Source organism: Aythya marila (genome assembly GCF_965140915.1).
Source record: "Aythya marila genome assembly, chromosome: 5".
NCBI lineage: Eukaryota > Metazoa > Chordata > Aves > Anseriformes > Anatidae > Aythya > Aythya marila.
This window is the reverse complement of record NC_139046.1, coordinates 37,397,265-37,416,637: the sequence shown is the minus strand read 5'-3', so window position 1 is coordinate 37,416,637 and position 19,373 is coordinate 37,397,265. Positions and strand designations below refer to the sequence as shown.

The 19,373-nt window shown below is 44.8% G+C and overlaps 2 protein-coding genes across 10 annotated transcripts in view; both read left to right on the top strand.

Annotated features, from left to right (window-relative positions):
* TMEM229B (transmembrane protein 229B) overlaps nucleotides 1-18,313 on the top strand; it is a 92,428-nt gene extending 74,115 nt beyond the window's left edge. For all 4 annotated transcript variants that reach the window (XM_082762407.1, XM_082762408.1, XM_082762406.1 and 1 more), the window contains exon 2: nucleotides 14,133-18,313. In XM_082762407.1, coding sequence (XP_082618533.1) covers nucleotides 14,160-14,663 — 504 coding nt within the window. In that variant the 5' untranslated portion in view covers nucleotides 14,133-14,159 and the 3' untranslated portion in view covers nucleotides 14,664-18,313. The remainder of the gene's footprint in view (nucleotides 1-14,132) is intronic.
* Nucleotides 1-19,373, top strand: part of RAD51B (RAD51 paralog B) — a 458,335-nt gene that overhangs the window by 5,615 nt on the left and 433,347 nt on the right. The gene's annotated exons all lie outside the window — the stretch shown is intronic.

Sequence of the window (19,373 nt, the reverse complement as noted above, 5' to 3'; positions counted from 1 at the left end):
ATTCAGGCACCAAAATGACAGCTCGTAAGCATTTTACATAAGCAGGGACAACATATGCTGCTGCTCTGGTTCCATTTGCTGTGGGTCACCTGATGCTGTATTTGTTGAGCAGATTCTAAAGATCGTTTTAAAAGAAATTAGGGTTTGGGTTTTTTGGAGAGTGGTGTTTTTTGTTTTTTTTTTTTAAAGTTATTTTCCCCATTAGCCAATGTGATCAGGATCAAACTGTTCAAAATTGAAACTGAGGATTTCCATCTTAGTCTTGTCACAAGACGGTTCCAACACACACAAGAGAGCTGGCATCTTTTTTCAACGGGCACTTTGCCCAGAAGCATGAGGTACCTATTGTTGCCCAGAAGGAAAATAAGATAAACCAAAAAAACTTATAAGACATGGAATTATCCTATATAATCTCTGGTGTTTAACTGAGGTGGATAAATCAGGGTTCTACGTGCTTTAAACACCTCTAAGGGAGTGTGGGAAAGGTGCAGGAATGGTTCCATCAGGAATGTGTAGGCTCTGCTCTTGTCTCCAGGATATCCATCTCTAGCTGTCATCGCAGGCTCTACTTAACTACCAATGAGAGGCTGCAGAGACAAAGCTTGTATCTAAGGTATCGTTATGTGCCTGAGGTCCATGAATGAATTTGGGTATGTTTACATAGCGAGAGGGAAAGTTTATATGAAAATCAAAAGCTGCTAAAACTGCATCATGCAAATAATCCACTTGTTAGAACGCCATCATGCTGCAGGAGCGGTGTGAGGCAGATTACTGGAGGCTGCATCTCCAAGAACAAGTGTGCCCCAGTAAAGGTACGTTTCAGTCAGTACGAGTGAGAGCTCTGTGCCTGCACACAGCTCCCCACTGCCTAACTAACAACTGTCTCCTAAAATAACAAGCGGTATTTTAGAGTATATCTTTATCTTTTATCTTTAGGAAATTGCAGAATAAACTGAAAACATGAGTCAGGAGTTAAGGGCACCTGAAATGAACAGCTGGGCAGAAAGACCCAGACGGAAAACAGTCTGACTCTGGAAAAACCCCGTGCTGTCCTGGAGCTCTGTGACAGGTCACTAGCTGGGCAGGACGCTTCTGTCACCCCTGGCCAAGGCCATTCTGTGTAAGCACAAAAGGACAATTACACGGTAACTGGATAAAGCGTTAGGTTACAGTTGGATAGAATGAAGTCAGGTGAATTGCCCTGCAATGAAAAGGCCTCTGCAGCCGCGTGAGCCTCCAGAACATTCCAGGGTTTGCCTCCATTCTGTCCTCCTGCTATAAAGAGTGGCAGGGCTGTGTTTTTTTTTTTTCTTTTCTGGTTGTGCTCCCCAGGCCCCACAGGGAAGCTAAGTCCTTCCTACCAGGTGTGGAGCACAGTAAGCTTCCTCTGGCAAGTACAGAACAATTACTGGAGTGCTTAGTAAATGAGAGAAACTAATTACAGGAGGTGTTAAGAAAGAACTGAACTTGGTGGATGGGAAGTAGTTATCTGACCACTTCCTCTTACACATTCCTGTCTGATGTAAATGACTGTAGAGCACAGGCTGGTAGGTAACATCTCTGCCAGCCTTACAGCTGGGAGCGTCCTGCATACCGTAGCATTTGCCAGTAGGCTGCCATGAAACTTCACCAGTAACTTCTCCTGGGAACCAGCTGAGGTACGTTTGGTTCAGTATTCCTTTCTCTTCAAAGATCAAGCACAGCGTGGTTTTCTAAGGTGTGGTAGTATGTTTGGTTGGGTCAACTGATGATGACGGGGCGGTGGTGGTGGAGAACAGTAAGTTTCAGATACTAAGGCTGCCTTGGGGCTTGAAGCTTTTTGAAGTTGTCAGGTTTCTGTCCCTGATCTGGCTGGAGTAGTAAGTTACTGAGAACATGGTCCAGGTCTGCAGTGGGTCTGATTGTCCCTGGCACCAGCATTTTGCCTGTGGAGCCCAGCAGTGGAGACACTGCACGTCGCAATGCCAGCTGCCAGACAGAGACACCTGGCTACCAACTGCACCTTCTCTGCACTCGTGTCCCCACGTGTTCCTGAAGCCCCTGTATGACCATCAAAGTATTTTTGTGAGGGGAATTCAGGGCTGGGAAAAGGTACTGTCTCGACTGTCCAAAGCTACTTTTGTGCTTCTTTAAAGGAAAAGAGAAATTCTGAGCCTGAGAACATGAGCTGTGTTGTATTGGTATGAGTCATCTGTTTTGGGAAGAGCAGCTTCCAGAGGCAAGTTTAAAAACAACAACAACAACAAAAAAAATGAGTCAACTGGTGTCTGGTTTCTTTTCTGAGATGGCCAAGGACCTGGGCTACTTAGTGCCTGTGGTTGGATTATGAGGGTATGTTTTGTCAATCACTGCAAATTAAATATATATGAGAAAAGAGAAGAATTTTATGGCTTAGAACATTTTATTTTAAAGCCCAGGTAACAGAACAATAGGATTCTGTTTTTTAAATTTTGCTGCTTCTGCAGTAGTAGTGAATGAAGAAAGATGTCATGGTGTGACGTGGCCTTTTGAGGCACTGGCTGGCATTCCGTGTGCGTTTGTACAGGCCCTGGGTACCTGCATTGTCTGATACCTGGCTGCATATTGTGGTGGCAATGTCTTAACTGTGAAGTACTCTGACACGACAGGAGACGCAAGGGACTTGGCTGTCTTAATAAACTGCTGCTTTAGGAAGGTGGTATTTTTCCTCCTGTCTCCCACTTCACCCATAACGTTAGCGTTTGGGACAGATGGATGCAATGGCAGGATCTGGCATTTGGACCTTCAGCCACTGATCTGTGCTGCTAGCCCAGGGCTGAGGCTGCAGGAGTTGGTACCCAAGAGCCTTCTCCTGCTGCTTGCATTTCATGTGGTGTTAGTCAATTGATAGTCGTGCGCTGCTGCAGTGCCAGGCCGGGGGAGACTGGCTTTAAAATAGTTTTCTTCCAATTTTTCTCAGGCTAAAAGAGGCCAATGGAGATGGTCTGGCCCTGTGAAGTCATTTTCTTCTCTTTCTGCATGCTGCAGCTTCTTCAGACAGAAGGGAGTGCTGAACTAGAGTAGCACAGAGTGAACTCCAGCCTGCAGAGCAGAGCAGAATTTACTTTTTATGAAACTAAAATTGCATCTAATGTCAAGGGAAGCCGTTTCCAGTCTAGTCTTCTGAGCAGAGTCATCTGAGACAAGAGACTGGTGAAGAAGCACTCTGACTTACTTTGGCACCTTTTATTTTGGGGGTTTTGTCAGCTCTCTGACAGCAAATGCAGACAAGGATAGTAATCTTTCACTTTTCTCCCAGTGCTTTCGAGGTTATTTTTCATCGCAGAGCAGCCTTTTGATCCATATCCCACTGTCTCCCTTCCTCTCCCCATTCTTCTGTATTATGGCAACTCAGCTTCCAAAGCAAGACTTGCAAAGAGCAAATCTCTCCTAAGCCCAGGGCTGTAACTGTACTGCCAGGTTAATTTTGCCACTCAACAAAACTCTGATTCTTTGTTCCACATGGGTTGCTTCTACGTGTGCTAGTGCAGGAAGATGATGTGGCTAAATGGCTCCAGTGGAGCTCTCACAGGTCTTCTGGCTGTTGCCCTGGTTGGCCAGAGAGAGGGTCTTTACATGCCTGCCCCATCTCCTCTGGTTTAGACGCCTTGTCCACATCTAGTGCTGCCTCTTCTCTGTGAGTGCTCAGCAGGTCAGTAATGAAAGGAAAACAGCCTCTCTTCCAATACATTTTCTAGGCCCATCAAGGTTCTGAGGGAGGCTGGTTTGGAGGCTGTAAACTCTGGGTCGGTAGAAAGAAGCAGGGTAGAACATGTATCCAGGTTTTGTCTTCTCACTGTAGTAGCTGCAGAGAGCTATGGATCTTCATTATGATCTGCTTAGGTGAAGTTAGTGGTTACGAAACAGCGATGAGTTTACTTGCCCAACATCTGCCTCCTACAAGGATTCTGCTACTAATACACTTACAGCTTTATTCCTACATGTGCACTCTTACTTGCTTCTTTCTACTCTACAAATACTCCAGAGTCTTTCCACCCTACTTCTTTAGATCCATCTTCTGTTCTCAGTGCAAAGTTCTTGCAAAGTTTTTCCCAATTAATTCTCACCAGCTTTCCCCCTCTTACTGTTCTTTGGCTCCCTGAGTCTTAGGAGAGCCAACACAAATACGGTAGCAGTTTTAAGGAAGAAAATCACTCCACCTCTTACTGCGGCAGCTGTGTGTGTGGACTTCAACTCAGGTGTCCCTTTGTCTTTGTGCATTGACCTTTCATGACTGTGCCATCTTTCTCCATGTGAGAGTGGAAGATATCTCCTGTGCAGATTGACAGCTGGTAGGAATGAAGAGGTGACTATTATTTTAACATCCTTGCTGAATTTAGGATTAGAGTTAATAGTTCTTATGGATTTTCTGTTCTAAGGTAGAAGCTTACAAAGGTAGAGAGTTAATTCCCTTTTCAGGTATTTAGCAAGTAGGTGGTCTTAACACGATACAGTTAAATTCCGCTGGTCCTGAAGGAGATGCTGGAAAGGTGCTATCCACAAGAGATGGTTTAGAATTTTTCAGAAGACTAAATGTGTACATCAGATCTGGCTTAGGGGGTGAATAAGAGCAGGATCTGAACATGTACCACACCCCCAAACTGCTAAATCTGCAAAGCAATCTGAAGCAGTGGTGGTACTGCTTTATTTCATGATCTGAGCTACCCTGTGCTATGAAAGATGAATTCCTGGACTTGGCATACCGAAGTATCTGAAGCATCCCTGTACATGTATGTATAGACTCCTCTGTCTTATTTCAAGTAATCTGAAGTCTTATATGAACAATAACTAATAAATACAGGCTATTTGTGAAAATGCTGTCCTGTGAGCAAGGAATCTGTTCACTAGTTTTAGCAGGGAAGCTGTTCACTAAAGCATGGTCATTTGGACATGCTGCAGTCAAAAAAGGAAATGTGGAAGAAAGAGATGTAATATTAAATGGATATACTTTCATATGGGCTGTGTAAAGGCTGGGACTGAACCTGCCCTGTGGAGCTGTGATAAATGATTGGCAGGCACAGGTAGGAATCCTGAATCCAGTAATAGCATTTGCAGAAGGTCACTTCAACATAAAAAAACAAACCAAAAAAAAAAAACAACAACCATAATAAGAAGTAATTATAGGGAAAAAAATCTATCCCTGTCAATTAGAGAAGAGAAAGCAAATAAAGCAAACAATAAGAATGTATGTGTGCCTGTGTATTTTGATACATGTGTACCTCTGTAGATAGCATTAAAAATCACGTAGGTGCAGTGTGTTGGTTTGCCTTCGATAAAGCAGATATCTCTGGTCCAGTCCCAGTTGGAGCGTGAGAGAGCAGTTCAGTTCTGTGACTTGGGAGAGGGGCAGCAAGAAGCTCAGAAAGAGCTGGACAGGAAACAAGGTGATGTCAGCTGTAGTCAGAAGAGAAGCAGGGCATCCTTATGATCTGGCTCCCTGGCTCATGAGCTGGAGTGCATGAAGCTGCAGCTGGGAGCACATGTTGCTGCTGGAAGAACACGGCTGGGAAACACTTCTGGGACTGCGCCTTCATAAGCTGACTGAGTGGAGAACGAGGGAGCTGTCGGATGAGGCAGTGAAAGCTCAAGGGCTGACACGGAGTTAAACTGATGCCTGAAGAGGTGAGAGGCTTCCTTGACTGGTAGGTGGAAATAGATGGGCGAATGCCAGTTCCACACGGAGCGCAGATGTCAAGTTATTGTTTTATTTGAAAGAGGTCATATGTAGCTTACCACCTTTCGGAAGGCTGATAATTTCAGCCAGATTTCCCTGTGGGAAGGCTCTGGTGCTGCCTTCTTGGGACATAAAGCACGCGGTCAGATAAAAGACTGATCTGAGGAGGACTATAAACCACCAAACATCGGAGATTTATGAAGGATTTGTTGCTTCATGTTTACAAAAAAGGAAAATGGCAGGAGTGCATAGAAAGTGAAGATGGTGTGTATGTAGTTGTAACCCAGATGATAAGCTTCCTGATACTTTGGGGAAATAACAGCACTGAAAATGTAAGCTTGCTTTTACAAAGATGTAAGTGGCAATGAACTACCCAACACTGGAGAAGTATGTCTGCTGTGTAGGAACCAGGCCCTAAAACATGATATTTAAAAACAAACAAACAAACTTGTTTTTCAGGACAGAGAAATTTGTCTGGTCTGTGAAGACAGATATACTCACTGATAGCAGTCACAGGCTGCTTGCTGTTCTTTCAGAACTGAAATAAACCTGAACAATAGAGAACAAAACTCACCACTAATTTATTTGGCCGTACAATGGATTTCGGCTGCTGACCATGTACTTTGCCAAGGCAGTGATGGCAAGAGTAACTCCCATGGTAAGCTAATGGGTGGGCACTACTGGGAGAAACTCCGGGAAGCTGCTTCAGAAGAGCTACATTTCCCAGCTGTAGGAATGGGTGCCTGCTTGAGGATCTTGTCAGACGTGGTGAGCTGGTGAGTAGGAGCCTGGGATTTATACTGCTGTACCCTTCCTTCCCAGGATACTTTTACCTCTAAGAACTGGAGTAAGCCAGAAATTGAGGTGAGACAGCCACCACTTTGGAGGAGCTACTAGGATTCCCTGGGTGAAAAAAAAAAAATAGCAATTTGGGACTCCTGAAGTTTCCTCCTCAAGGGCTGTTAGGAGGAAATTTGAGGATTCACGGCCTGACAAGTAGCAGATAGCACTTGGAAGAACTAGCTACTTCACGTCCTAGTGGTAGTTTGATGTTAGGAATGAAAACATATATTCACAGAATGCTAGAGGAGAAAATATTGAGCAGGAAAATAATTTTATGTAGAATTGCCACGAAGAGACTTCAGAAAGTTTTTCTCTTTTTCCCATTTTGATGACAGTCTGGGGCCCTGTTTGAAGGTGCTTGAAGTGTTCTCTCTCTCGTTTCATCTGTCTTCATGCGGTGTCTTCTGCTTGCAAGCTTTAAATATAACTTAGCACAAGCCAAGATGTGAGATTTCTTTACGGTCTGCAGCAGCTCTGGCCCCCCTCAGATGAAGAGTCATTGGGGATTCTTGCTGTAGGTGTTTACCCAGTTACCAGCTAACTACTGACAGCCGAACAGTGGAAGTTTATAAAGGCCTGTGCACTGGAGAAGAGTAATAAAAGGAGAAGGAAAGAGTTCTTTGCAGTTGTGTGTATAAATAGCAAGAATTTTTAGAAGCTGTTTTTTTATGCTCCAGTAAAAGAAGCAGCCAACTTCTGAAATGCTGCTTTTAGTCTCTCCTGCAGCTGGCTAGGAGAGGCTGCCTTGGATCTGTCTACAGTTCTTTTTTTTTTTTTTTTTTTTTTTTGTCTTTTTACACTGCTTTTCTTCACAGATTTAAGTGACTTGGATTTTGTCACACTATTAGCAGGCTAGGATTTTAGATACTCTTACTTCAGCGCCGTGATCATAAGACTCTTTTCTTCCAAGCTTCCTTTTCAATGTGAAATGTGTTTGGATTTCTGGTCATTCTTATTGCCAAACCTGGCTTTTCTCCACTGCATGCAGATTGTGGCTTGTTGCTGCAGATTGTTCAGAAGAGTTGGGTGAAGCACACTTAGTTGTTATTCTCAGAAGGATATTGACCTCTGAGTTGTCTAAATCAGTTTATTATTGTAGGGCTGTTCATCAGGAGTGGACTGGTGTATTTGTTTTTCATTTAGCTTTGGAAAGAAGATGGGGGAGAGGGGACATCTGCTGAGAAGAAAAAGAAGATGGGGGGCAAAAAAACTTTTTCAAAAAAATAACTGTCTGAATTTCCAAACAGCCTTAAGAAATGATATAAGATAGGCATCACGTCTTGACCTTAATGTTGTCTCTCCTTTATGTCTCTAGGCTCCTTAGTGGCACTGGAAAGGATATTGGCTACGGCTTACACATTCTCAGCATGTTCTTAGGATAAATTCTCGCTCTCCATTCATTACTCTGTTTTGGGTTGCTTTTTCCTAGTAAGCCATGATGTGCATTATGTTCTCTGAATGTCAGATTTGCTTCAGGCAGCTAATACAACACGCTAAGCTCAAGCTTTCAAAGCCAGCTGTGAATGTGGATTGCCGCTGTACATAAGTGCACGGTTTGAAATGAAGGTCCGGGCAGTGAAGAGCCAGGCAGTTGCCCACCAGGAACTAACAGTGCTGAGATCTAGGCTGTAAACTTGCAGTAGCTTTGGAAAAATCACTTCTTGCAAGTCAGTTCTGCTCTCACTGCAGAGAATAAAGTCAACCTGGGCTACTGTTAAAGCGTTATTTTAAGGCTTACCAGCAGTTGAGCAGCCCAAAACTGGAGAAAAGCTGCCGCAGATTCTGCAGGCTGGTTGTGCAGGCTCCCTGTGGGCACACCTTCCGCAGGGCTGGTCCCCTCCTCTGCAGGGCTGATGGGGGGGCTCTGCCCACTCCTACAGCAGGTCCCTGGCTTCAGAGCTGTGCTCTGTGCTGGGGCTGCTTCAGAGGCCCTTGGGCCCTTGCTGGGCAGTTGCTTGTTGGGGAGCCCTTGTTGGGACAGGTTGAGGCACAGGGGAGTGTTCTACAAGCAGGCTTTAAGGTAAGGTTGTGTCCTTCTTGGAGATGTTGGGGAGACTCAGGAATAATAGTTCTAGATGTTGAGTGTGATCTCAGCCATTTTTCAGGTTTGTCTTGTGGGTCTTCTGCATGCTTGACACTTGAGGAGTCTTAACTTGTATCTGGAACAGCAAGCATCCCTCTTGGTCACTGTGAGTGAAGAGCTGCTGCTTTGCTTGCTCTTGGGGTAGGGTGGTCGCTGTGGGCAAAGGTCTGTTACAGTAACGTGATGCTGTGCATGATGCAGGACATGGGAAGTCTCAGCTTTCTGCATTTCTGTTGCCGTTCATGAGATCATGTTAGTCAGAAAATTCTTTAAACTATTAATGTCTTCACGTTTTCTCTGTGTTCTTTGAAAAGCCTCCCCCCTCTAAACTCTCTACTGCTCCCTCCCAAGATGTCCCTACCTTCCTCCATGCTGAGAAGCGGTGCCTTCTGGGCAGCCCACGCAGGCTTTACTGGTAACAGCCACACTTCCCCATCCCTTTGGCTTAGATTGATAATTGGATTCATTTAATCTTCCTTTGTCGTCATTCTTTTTTTCTTTTTTTCTTTTTTATAACTGAATCCCAGTTCTCTTCAGAACAGATTTGACAGATAGGCAGGGATCAGAGGCTGCCGGCAGGTCCAGAATGAACAGGGCAAAGGAACCAGGAGTGGCAGGGAAATGATGCACTTCGTAAGAGAAGGGAGATAGGGACAAAAAAAAAAAAGGGGGAAGATGCAGACTGGAAATAGGCTGTGCTTTCTAACTGGCAACACACGGTGTGTTGGTAGAACTCTGAGGAAGGGAGACAGTGCCCATCCTGATAGGGATGGAGTCCAGAGAAAGAAGCAGCAAAAGCATTAATACATCAGAACTGACCAAAATCCCAGAGCTCCAAATCCATCCTGAAAGCGCTAAGAAAGGGACATCAAGTCTGTATTTAGAGACATCTGTCTGTGGCATGCTTTTAGCATTCGTTGTGAGGCTTGATTAATCGATTTGCTGGAACTATTCCACACTTCAGTGGAGTTGAAATTCTATTTTCTGAGCCGTGGTTAATTGAGGCTCTCGGTTACCTGAAGGATGAATATCTCCTCAGAGTTATGACTTCAGTGCATAAGTACTGCTAAGACTTTGCTGCATAAATCTTTAAACACTAATGAACTAATGTCTTGGGGCAAATCCAGTGCTGGTGTTCTGTAAATCTTTACTCCCAATGGTTTGTGTGAGAATTGTATGAAAAGACTGCAGACAGATCTGCAGCACGTCAATGCTGTCCCTGGTTACACAGGCATGCTGATTTAGTGCGTACTCGCAGGGGAAAATAGAAAATAAGAGAGGAAGAATTACATTTAAAAAGATATTGCTCAAAAAGCAGTTACATTTATATAAATGCTGTTTGGATAAGAGGAGTCTGAAGAAACAGCATATCAGAGCTTACGGTCAGGGAATGGCAGTGCCATCTATCTCAGAGCTGTCTGATGTTCTCTCATTTGGAGAGACTGAAGCATCCTGCTGCAGGTCCTCTCTCTGCAGTTACTCTTTCAAATTACAAAGTAATTATGACATATTACACAAGGTTATAGATGTATCTAAGACATTCCTTAGAAATATGAGCATGAACGTTACAAAACTAAATATTACTAGTAAACACTTCAGATAGGAATTTTTAAAATAATGGAGTCCTATTTTTTTTTTTTAACTGGCTACTGCAGAAACAAGTGGATGTTAAGAATAAGGAACTTATTGCAGCAGTTGAAATTCCCACCTGTGGTGAATCAAGCAGCTGCCAGAATTAACAGCCTAAGGCTGACAGTCAGAAGAATTGTCTCATGGAAGTTTTTCTTTTATTAGCATTTCAGAGTTAATTCAGAGTATCTTGACTGCATCTTACTGTAACTGTCCAGAGGCTGTGAGTCTAAATAATTCTGCTGGGGACAAGAGATAATCAGGGAGAGACTTTCTGAAGCTCAATTTGGCTTGGTAGAAGAGAAATGGACAGAAAGCCACTGCAAAGGAGAGCCCTTGGAGAAAAGAAAGTGAACCAGACAGTGCTAGAGGGTTTAATCAGGCATGAATAGGACAGGCACTGATGCCTCCCCTGCAGTGCTCGTGCATGACAAATCTGCCATTATCTCTTGGCCTCCCATCAAGCCATTTTCTGATCACTTGCCTGTTGTCTGCCTGGGCTGCAAAACTGGAAATGTGTATGGAAGCATTCCCCCTGCACAGAAGTGTCTCACACACGAAACAGACAGTCTGGGATGTACAGCCCGTCTCCTTACTTGGCCTGGTGCGTCAGGTTGATCTGCATCTTACTCAACCTAACGGATGATGAATGTCCATTTAGAGTTGGTGTTCTAAAATCTAAAAGGATAATCTTAGTGCTGTTATTATAACCTTTTCTTGCAGCCCTAAACCAGAGTCCTGCCCTCATCTTCCGAGACAGATTTCTGTAGAGAAGCACAGCTCTTCACAGTCTTCCTCTTATAGGCCTGTCTTTGTCTGCTGTGTGTGGAGATGCTCTCAGCCCCCATGCTCTCACCAGCATCACCTGGACAGGGACTGCATGCTCCTCTGAGGACCAGGTGTGGTTTCCACAGACTTGCCTTCTTTCTTGCCATTCTGTCATCAAGTTGGAAAAGAAGGTCCTGGGGAGAGAGGGAAAACTTCTGAGCTGGCTTAGTTCAGTCTTACTAATAATATTGCATTTTGAGGCGCTCCTTCTCTAGCTGCTTGAAATATAATCTGCTGGTGATAGGAGGTTTTTCCACAGCCTTGAGATAAGCAGCCCCCTGTTTTCCATAAAACACCGCGGTGTGAGCAGCAGCAGTACCAGCATTGCCATCCACGTGCAGTCTCCACGACTTGTTTGCTCTCTGCTGAGACAATTGTGCTGGTGGCAGCTGTGTTTCTGGTTTTCTGGAAGCTGCTGCCCATCCCACTGTAGCTACCTCACTGATTAATGCCTTTTGGTTTCCTCAGGGGACTGAATAGCTACCGTATGATTAGAGCCTTTTGGTCTTTATTACTGTCACACCATTAAAAGTCTTGTATAACCAAGATCAATTATCTATTTGATGCTTTTCATAAGTCTGCATCTTGCCGAACCCAGCCTGCTGTCTGAATGCCTCTCCCACTAATGTCCTGCAACTACTTTCCTGCATGGTTCTTAGGCATTAATTGCTGTCCAATAAAACAGTACTTTTCTCCCTCATTTCCCTATTAAGAGCTTCTTTTGCTGTGTTGCCTGCCAAGTGTCAGCCAATTTGGTATCACTGGCAGATGATACTGGGAATGGCTGCAGTGTTCATTATTGTAAATGCCCAAACGACTTGTAACCATTACCCTGTGGTGTCCACAGCTTGTGCAAGGATGGGATGTGGCTCCCAGGGTATCATTTGTTCCCTTCTATGTTTTACTGTGCAATTTTGTCTTATTTTGAGTGAAATGTTTTACAGAAGGAGCTAATGATTTACGGACTTGCTTAGTGCCCAGCACCAGATTATATTTGGCTGCCACCGTTCAGCATCTGCCCTGCCTAGGGATGCTTTTAATTAGCAGGCAGCAGGTGAGAGCTGTCCTTCAAGCACATCAGAAGGAGGTTCCCATCAAGCTTCAGCTGGCTAGACACCTGACAAGAAAAGAAAAATGCTGAGACTGTATTAGCACATTGATGCTTGACTTCTTGCAGTTGTGGTGAAAGGCTTAGGATTCAAAAGAAATCAACTCTTGTTGTTGATCGTAATCTGGTTGTTGTAAGGGGTTCATTTGCACTGCAGAGGTTGTCACAGACCTGGTTTTGTGGTTCAGTTATTAGCCACAAGCTTCTAGTGTTGGAATTAGATACCTTGCAAAGTGTAAGAAAGAAGCAGAGGAGAAATGGGTGATTATTATGTGATGCACAAATCCAGGAAAGAGATCTTCATTGCATGGGGGAAATGACACGGGTAGAAGACAAGTCTTGTTGGCTGTATTTGTGTGAGGCTTTGGCGGGCAGGCATAAGGCAACAGAAATACCTGGTGGCAGGATGCTTGGAAGAAGAAGGGACAGACTGAGAGGGAAGGAAATTCTGTGCATTTAGAAAACTTCTTTTGTTAAAGGTCCAACTTTGTAAAGAAATCTCAAAAATTACAAGGAAAACCTTACAGATAATACTGCATGCTGTGGATGCCTGCTGCTATCAGAGTTTAAATACATTTCATGTAATAAAGGTGTAGAGGGAAGTGCAAGGAGTAAGCCACACAAGCAGAATAACTTAGATTTATTGAAAAGAGAGGAAAATCATACAACTGTTGGCAGTTCAGTAAAAACTTCACAGTTGTTTTGTTCCCTGGAGAATGCCAGTTCTTTATTTCCCTGGTGCCTTACCACCTAGCAATAGGTATGACTTCTGAGGCCTCTGCATCTTTTGATGTCTGTCTATTCAGATACAAAAAATGTCTCCCTTCATGCTGTGGCTGTATAATCCCTATTCTGACAAAAGAAAACTCTTCCTAGCACCTTGTACCATGTGGGGGGGCTGACATGTGCAGAGCAAAGAAGTTAAGTAGTGCCTGATGAAGAGTCAAGAGAAACTCAACTTGAAAGAAAAGTTTCTAAAAACCAAAAGATGTCAAATTCACACTGAGGTGTAAATCTGTCAGGCTTCAGTAAAATTATGCCTAAGCAGCTTGTGCCAGTGAAGGTAGCATGGGAGAGCAATGCTTAGGACCTTGTAAATTTATACTAAAAGCGTAAGAACTAATTGTGTTGAAATTGTTCAGCGATAAGCAAATCGTATCCTTTCAAAAACCTCTTCACCAAGTTTCTTCCTGTAGAGACAAATAGAGTTTGTTTTCATTTCCTTTTTGTCATGACTAACCACCTCTATGCTCAGCTGTTCCTTTTTATTCTCATCCTTTGTGCTTTGCTGTCCTGAAGCCAAATCTGAGTGGATTTCAATATGATGCATGAAATCTTTATCAAGAAGAAGTAAGAGTTCAGCTGCATAGATGCAAGGTGCGGTACAGGAAAATGTTAAACCTCAAAACTTTCTCTTCCAGTTTCCTGTCTGTGGCTTCTATCAAAGGTTAGTCTTTCAGTATAATAAACTTTTAGGGTATGGAGGCTGTAGGAGACAGCTGAAGGGACTCAGGTTTTTAACACTCTGTTGCATTGAAAACTGCATGTTAGAGGCAGAAAAGGTGGGACAGTGCTGCTGCTTTAAATGAGCAAGAAGGTGATGTGTGCTTCTTTTGAGATGCCTGTGTTTTTCTACTGATGATTCCATCCAGAAGTTCTTTGGTAGCCCCACCCCTGGCAAAGTCCTTGAACCTTTCAGCTCCCTCCTTGCTACCAGATGGAAAACCAGCTGCATCCCAGTCCTCAGGCAGAGCAGTAGACATTGTCCAGGTCCCTTCTGAATCTTAGTTCCTCAAGGCTTAAATTTGCAGTTGAGAAAGTGCAACAACTTAAAATTCAGTTTTCTTAGAATTTGCGCTTTGTGGTTGTTACAGCTCTGTGCATGTTGCCATCTGGGTGATAAGGGCTTGTGAATTCCTTGTTGACTCCTCTCCCTGTCTTCATTTCAGAGTGCCTGCTGGGGTGTGTGCAGAAGGATGGCTGCGGCAGAGCCTCTGACCGCTTTCTCCCGATGGTACCTCTATGCCATTCACGGCTATTTCTGTGAGGTGATGTTCACGGCTGCTTGGGAGTTTGTGGTCAACTTTAACTGGAAGTTCCCGGGTGTTACCAGTGTGTGGGCGCTCTTCATCTATGGCACCTCCATCCTCATCGTGGAGAAGATGTATCTGTATCTCAAAGACAAGTGTAACATTTTGCTGCGCTGCTTCATTTACACCCTTTGGACATATCTCTGGGAGTTCACCACTGGCCTCATCCTACGCCAGTTCAATGCCTGCCCGTGGGACTATTCCCAGTTTGATTTTGACTTCATGGGCCTGATCACCCTGGAGTATGCCATTCCTTGGTTTTGTGCTTCTTTCATCATGGAGCAGCTGGTGATCAGAAACACCCTGCGCTTGCGATTTGATGAGACTGCTGAGCCAGGGGCCCCCACCGTCCCCGTAGCCTTGGCCAACGGCCACGTGAAGACAGATTGAACAGTGAGTCCGAACCATGGTTAGCAATCTGAGAGAGCCCAGACCTCTACAACAAACTGTCAGCTCTGGCTTTGAGGTACTGCTCCTAGCTGTATGATAAGATTAATAAACCCCATTTTTCTAATGGGGTTGTGCATGGGATATACCGGAAAAAATGGAACCAATAGATTTTCTATGGATTTTACTCTTTGGGCTCCAAGGACCAATATCAATTACTTGTTAGCTAGGTCATTTCTGATTTTAACTTATTACAGATGAAAGCAGTTCTTTGGCTTACCGTTTCATGTGGAGAAAGAAGAAAAGAAGTGCTCCAGTGGAAATGCATTCAAAAAGGAAAAACATAATCAGTGGATGGGCATGGATGCGCCAGCTAAATTAGTGATTGGCTTACTCCATTAGGCAATATTCAGGTGCTTGCTTGCAACCAATACCTCCCGTGGGACCTGAGATGCTGCAGGAACAAGGAAAATCTGTCTGCTGTTGAGAGGGACCTAAGACTGGCAGTCTGCTGGGGAGGTAGATGGTGTTCCCCTCTCGAGGTCCCATTGGCCTCCCCTAAGGTTCTTTGTTGCACCACAATGTGATCTGGTGCTGGACATCTTGCTGAATTTATACAAATCTTGTACTTCTTGAAATCTCAGTCCTGATACTCACGAGAATTTTTTTTTCTTTCCTTTTTTTTTTTTTTTTAATAAAGGCCTTTTCTTGCCGAGTGAATTTTACCATAATCTGTGCAATCTGAATCTTGGCAAAAGGCACAAGAAATAGCATAAGTCTTCCCATCTCCTCTGTCTCCCCAAAGCAGAACTTATCTGAAGGGCTGCTGCAGATTCCAGCTCCCATCCCAACCGTGCAAATCTTGTAGAGACTGTACATGCCACAAGAGTTTTCTGCCTGCCTTCCCAGATCTGTTTCTGGTGATGTCTGGCTGCAACCCATTGTATTTGACTAAAGGTCAAAATCTTCACGTGGCTAAAGTGGTACCTGTGATCCAGTGCTCCGGCACTGCCTGCCACCTCCTTCAGCACTGGGCAGAACTGAGCCAGGACTCAGTGTTCTCCCCAGTGTTTCAAGAGGTTTTGCTTTTCCTTCCCAAAATCTATTTTCAACAACCACAGCAAACCTTTCTCATGGCAATTACTGGAGGAAGCAAAAGCTGTGCTGTGCTGTCTGATATAGGGAGACATGCTATTTTAACAAACAAACAAACAAACCCCTCCTTGAAGAGCGCTGCGTGAGTTATGAGGTCCCAGTGAGGGCAGCAGTAGAGCTGGAGGTGCAGGAGTGCAGTGGCTCCCTTTCAGAGCTACCTGCATGGGGGCAGTTTGAAATTTGTCCTAAAGACAGCATTTGTGGAGTATGGGGAAAGCTGCAGTGCAGAGAAGGTGTTTGATACTGGCAGCCACAGATTAAATCATTTGCTTTGGGAAGTCTGTGCTGTCAGTGTCAGCCACGAATGTGGAGTTGCCATCTGCCAGACGTACCTCACTCCTGACAGCTTTCTGAGGCAGGTTTGCTGTAATGGTCCTGTAGGGCCAGATTAATTTGGGGTTTTCTTCCATCACAGTCAACTGAGCTGCAGAAGGGATGAATTTAGCTTGAAATGCAAGCGTGTTTGTATGGCTGTAGGGTTCCACTCCTGTGATGGAAGTGGCCAGGTTCTTTCTATGTTGGTCCTCTGAGAGGGCGTGCTCGGCTGTGTAGCTGCTTCTTGCCCTGGAGCATCCAGCCTTGAGGGGAAAAGCACTTCTGGCCCTGTGAGGGGAATTAGTTGTTGGTTCTGCTCTTAGGAAGGCAGCATTAATCCTTCTTGTATCACACTGAGTGCAATTATTTTATTCCTCTCCTCCCCCTTCTCACATGACATTCGTTGCTGGCAACGGGCACACAAAAACAGTGGTGTCAAGGAGTTAATCAAATCTGCCCTGGGGTGTGTAGTGTCTACTGAAGCACTCAGCATACTTAGGTGGGTATTTAGAGTTCCCTTTTTAGAGATCATTAAATTAAAAGAGAACAAACACTGAACAGATTCTATTTTCTTGCTGTGATGCCAGTATTACGAAACCAGAGAAACAGTATGTTGTTTATCAGCCTTGATGGTCTCAGGTGTGTAGACCAAGGCAAAATAGTCACCTGGCATTGTACAAGAGGCAAAAAGGAGAAACCCTCAGCCTCATAGAAACTTCCTTAGGATCCCTGCTTTCTCCTTAGCTGTTGCAAAACTCTCAAAAGGGGTTAGCAAGATCCTTTGGTGACTGTACCAGCTGCAGCTGGGGCTAAGGGAGGAGGTGTTCACAAAGCTAACCCAGTTACACAGTCATGTCCCCACTAAATGATGTGGTTCTTTCACAGTGATATAATAGTTAGGTGCTCAAATTATGGATGGGTTTCCCAGCAGCACATGATACCTTATTCCATTATCCTTATTGTTTATGCCATTGTAACAATTATTTTAGTTTGCTTTCCAGTAATGTCTGATGTACCACCTAGATATTACATCCTCATAGAGTTGTAATTTACACCCAGAAGTGCACTTTACTTGCAGCTTGCACACCAGAAACAGAAAGGGACCCAGCAAATTCTTAAATCAATTCAAATAATTCCCTGGACAGCTCATGATATCACCGTGTTTGCTTTACTACCATGTACCTAATGCAGCAGAGTTAGCTAGACTTCTCCTTTCTGAGCAATGTGGCTTTGTCTCTTCTGCAAAATCTCCCTTTTTAATATGTGTCATGCTTCTGATAACATCAGAAGGGTTTTGGGGAGCTCAGCATGAGCTCAGGACCTGGTCTAAAGTTGTAGAGACATTTATGTTATAAAAAAGAAAACAAACGCACAAGGCCTAACCATTTGTTTGTATGTGGCTCTTCCTCAGCAGATTAAAGTTGCCTGTTTTGAGTTCACCAGCAATAAAAAAAAATAACTTGTGATTTATCCACCTTGTCCAAACTCTGCAGCAAGAAGGAGAAAGTGACCCATTGCTGCTCTTTTGGGAGGGTGGTGGGTGGTGGGATCCAGGCTTTGATTGCCTGAGGTTCCACTTTTGCCTCCCTTGTCTTGCTTATCTCCTGTACTGTCCATGCTAAAGGATGTCCAAGTACTTCCTAAAATACAGTCCGGTGTCCTCGGCGCAAAGGGGAGTTTAAGCATTGTCGTGATGTCTGTGCATATTGCAGTGATGTCAGAGATAAGTGGTTGATTCAAAGCAGGACGAGACTGCATGTTGGTCTTGGGTGTTATAACTGAGAGAAATGTGTACATATGTACCAGGTATTAGTATGCCTTTGGTCTGAATGCATTTTGTAATTAAAGCTGAATAATCCAATCAACGTTTCGCTTGACTAGTCCTGTGACTATAAAAGGTGAAGAATTACTGGAGTGCCTGAGCTGCTTGGAGAGTTAAGAGGCTGGTGGCTGAAGTCCTCTTGAGATCAATAGCGTTATTCTGCTGTTGACTAATTTTTCTGAAACCTGCACAGAAAAAAGGGGAATTTCTTCGTTCACAGGAACTTTGGCCTTTTAGGTACTATGAATAAAATATGAGCTACTGCTAAAATGTGAAATGAAACCACATATTTTTCTATTTTAGTTTATCCTGGGCCCTGAATACACGCGCTGTGTCCTGTCTTCAAGGGCAAGGCTTGCGGACGCAAGTTCTTCGCTTCAGTCTTTCTGCCTGCAAACTGCAGCTGAACCCGCAGACAAGGAAGCTGCCTTATCTTCCGCTTCCTTTCTGCACGTCCGCAGCTCCCACATCCCTCTGCCAACCACCCTGTGTTGTAGAAGGAAATCTCTCTTCTGGTGCATCCCCTGCTAAATCAGAAGCCGTTCCCACCACGCACCCCTCGCCCAGCTTCTGTGGCACCAGGTTGGGTCACAGAGGTGGGGACCCCTCAGGAGGCCTTGCTGTCCTCAGCTGGCCTTGCTTTGCAAATGACCTCCTCTTGCACCTGCCTTCCCTCCTGTCCCTTCGGGTGTCCGGAGCCTGCCGTGGGGAAGTGACCGGCCCTTCCTTCCACCTCCAGCCTGGGGAGCAGGGCAAGCCCCTCTGCACCTGCTGGGGGGGCTCAGCACCATGCCAGGCTGTAAGCTAATAGAGGTCAGGCTCAGTCTGGGGAGGGAACTTCGATTTTAAGGGCAGGCTCAAGAAGCGTGACAATGAATTTGCAGCACCTATGATGGCTTATTTCCAGGATGGCAAGGGTTCACTCCATCAAGGGTTTAGTGACTTGGGCTGCTGCTTTGCGATCACCCAACGAGAGAGAAGTGACAGGAGGAGGTGGTGTCCTCCGTACCTGCTGTGCTCTTGGCCCCCGGGCAGCTGGCAGATGCCAGGGGGAAAAGTGGCCTGGAGTAAGTCTAGGGAGGGGCTGGGGGGACACTGCGTGGTTGGTGGGTGTCCAAAGGCACTGATGCTTCAAGTACACAGCTGCCCTTGCCCAGGGAGATCTCTACTGCACGTGGCAATGCAGAAGTCTGCTTGCCCCACAGGGCATGACAGCCTGGACTTGCTCTGGGGTACGCCGGAGGTTCGGGATCTCTACTCATCTTTTTTCTCTAAGGAATTCCCTACCGACATCTCTGTGGAAAAGTGCATCACCTAGCGATATGCAAGTGAGAGCTCGTTAGACTGGCTGAGGTACTAAAAGCCATACAGCACTGTGCTCCATCCTGGTAAGTTAATCATGCTGAAAGGCAGAAAGCCTT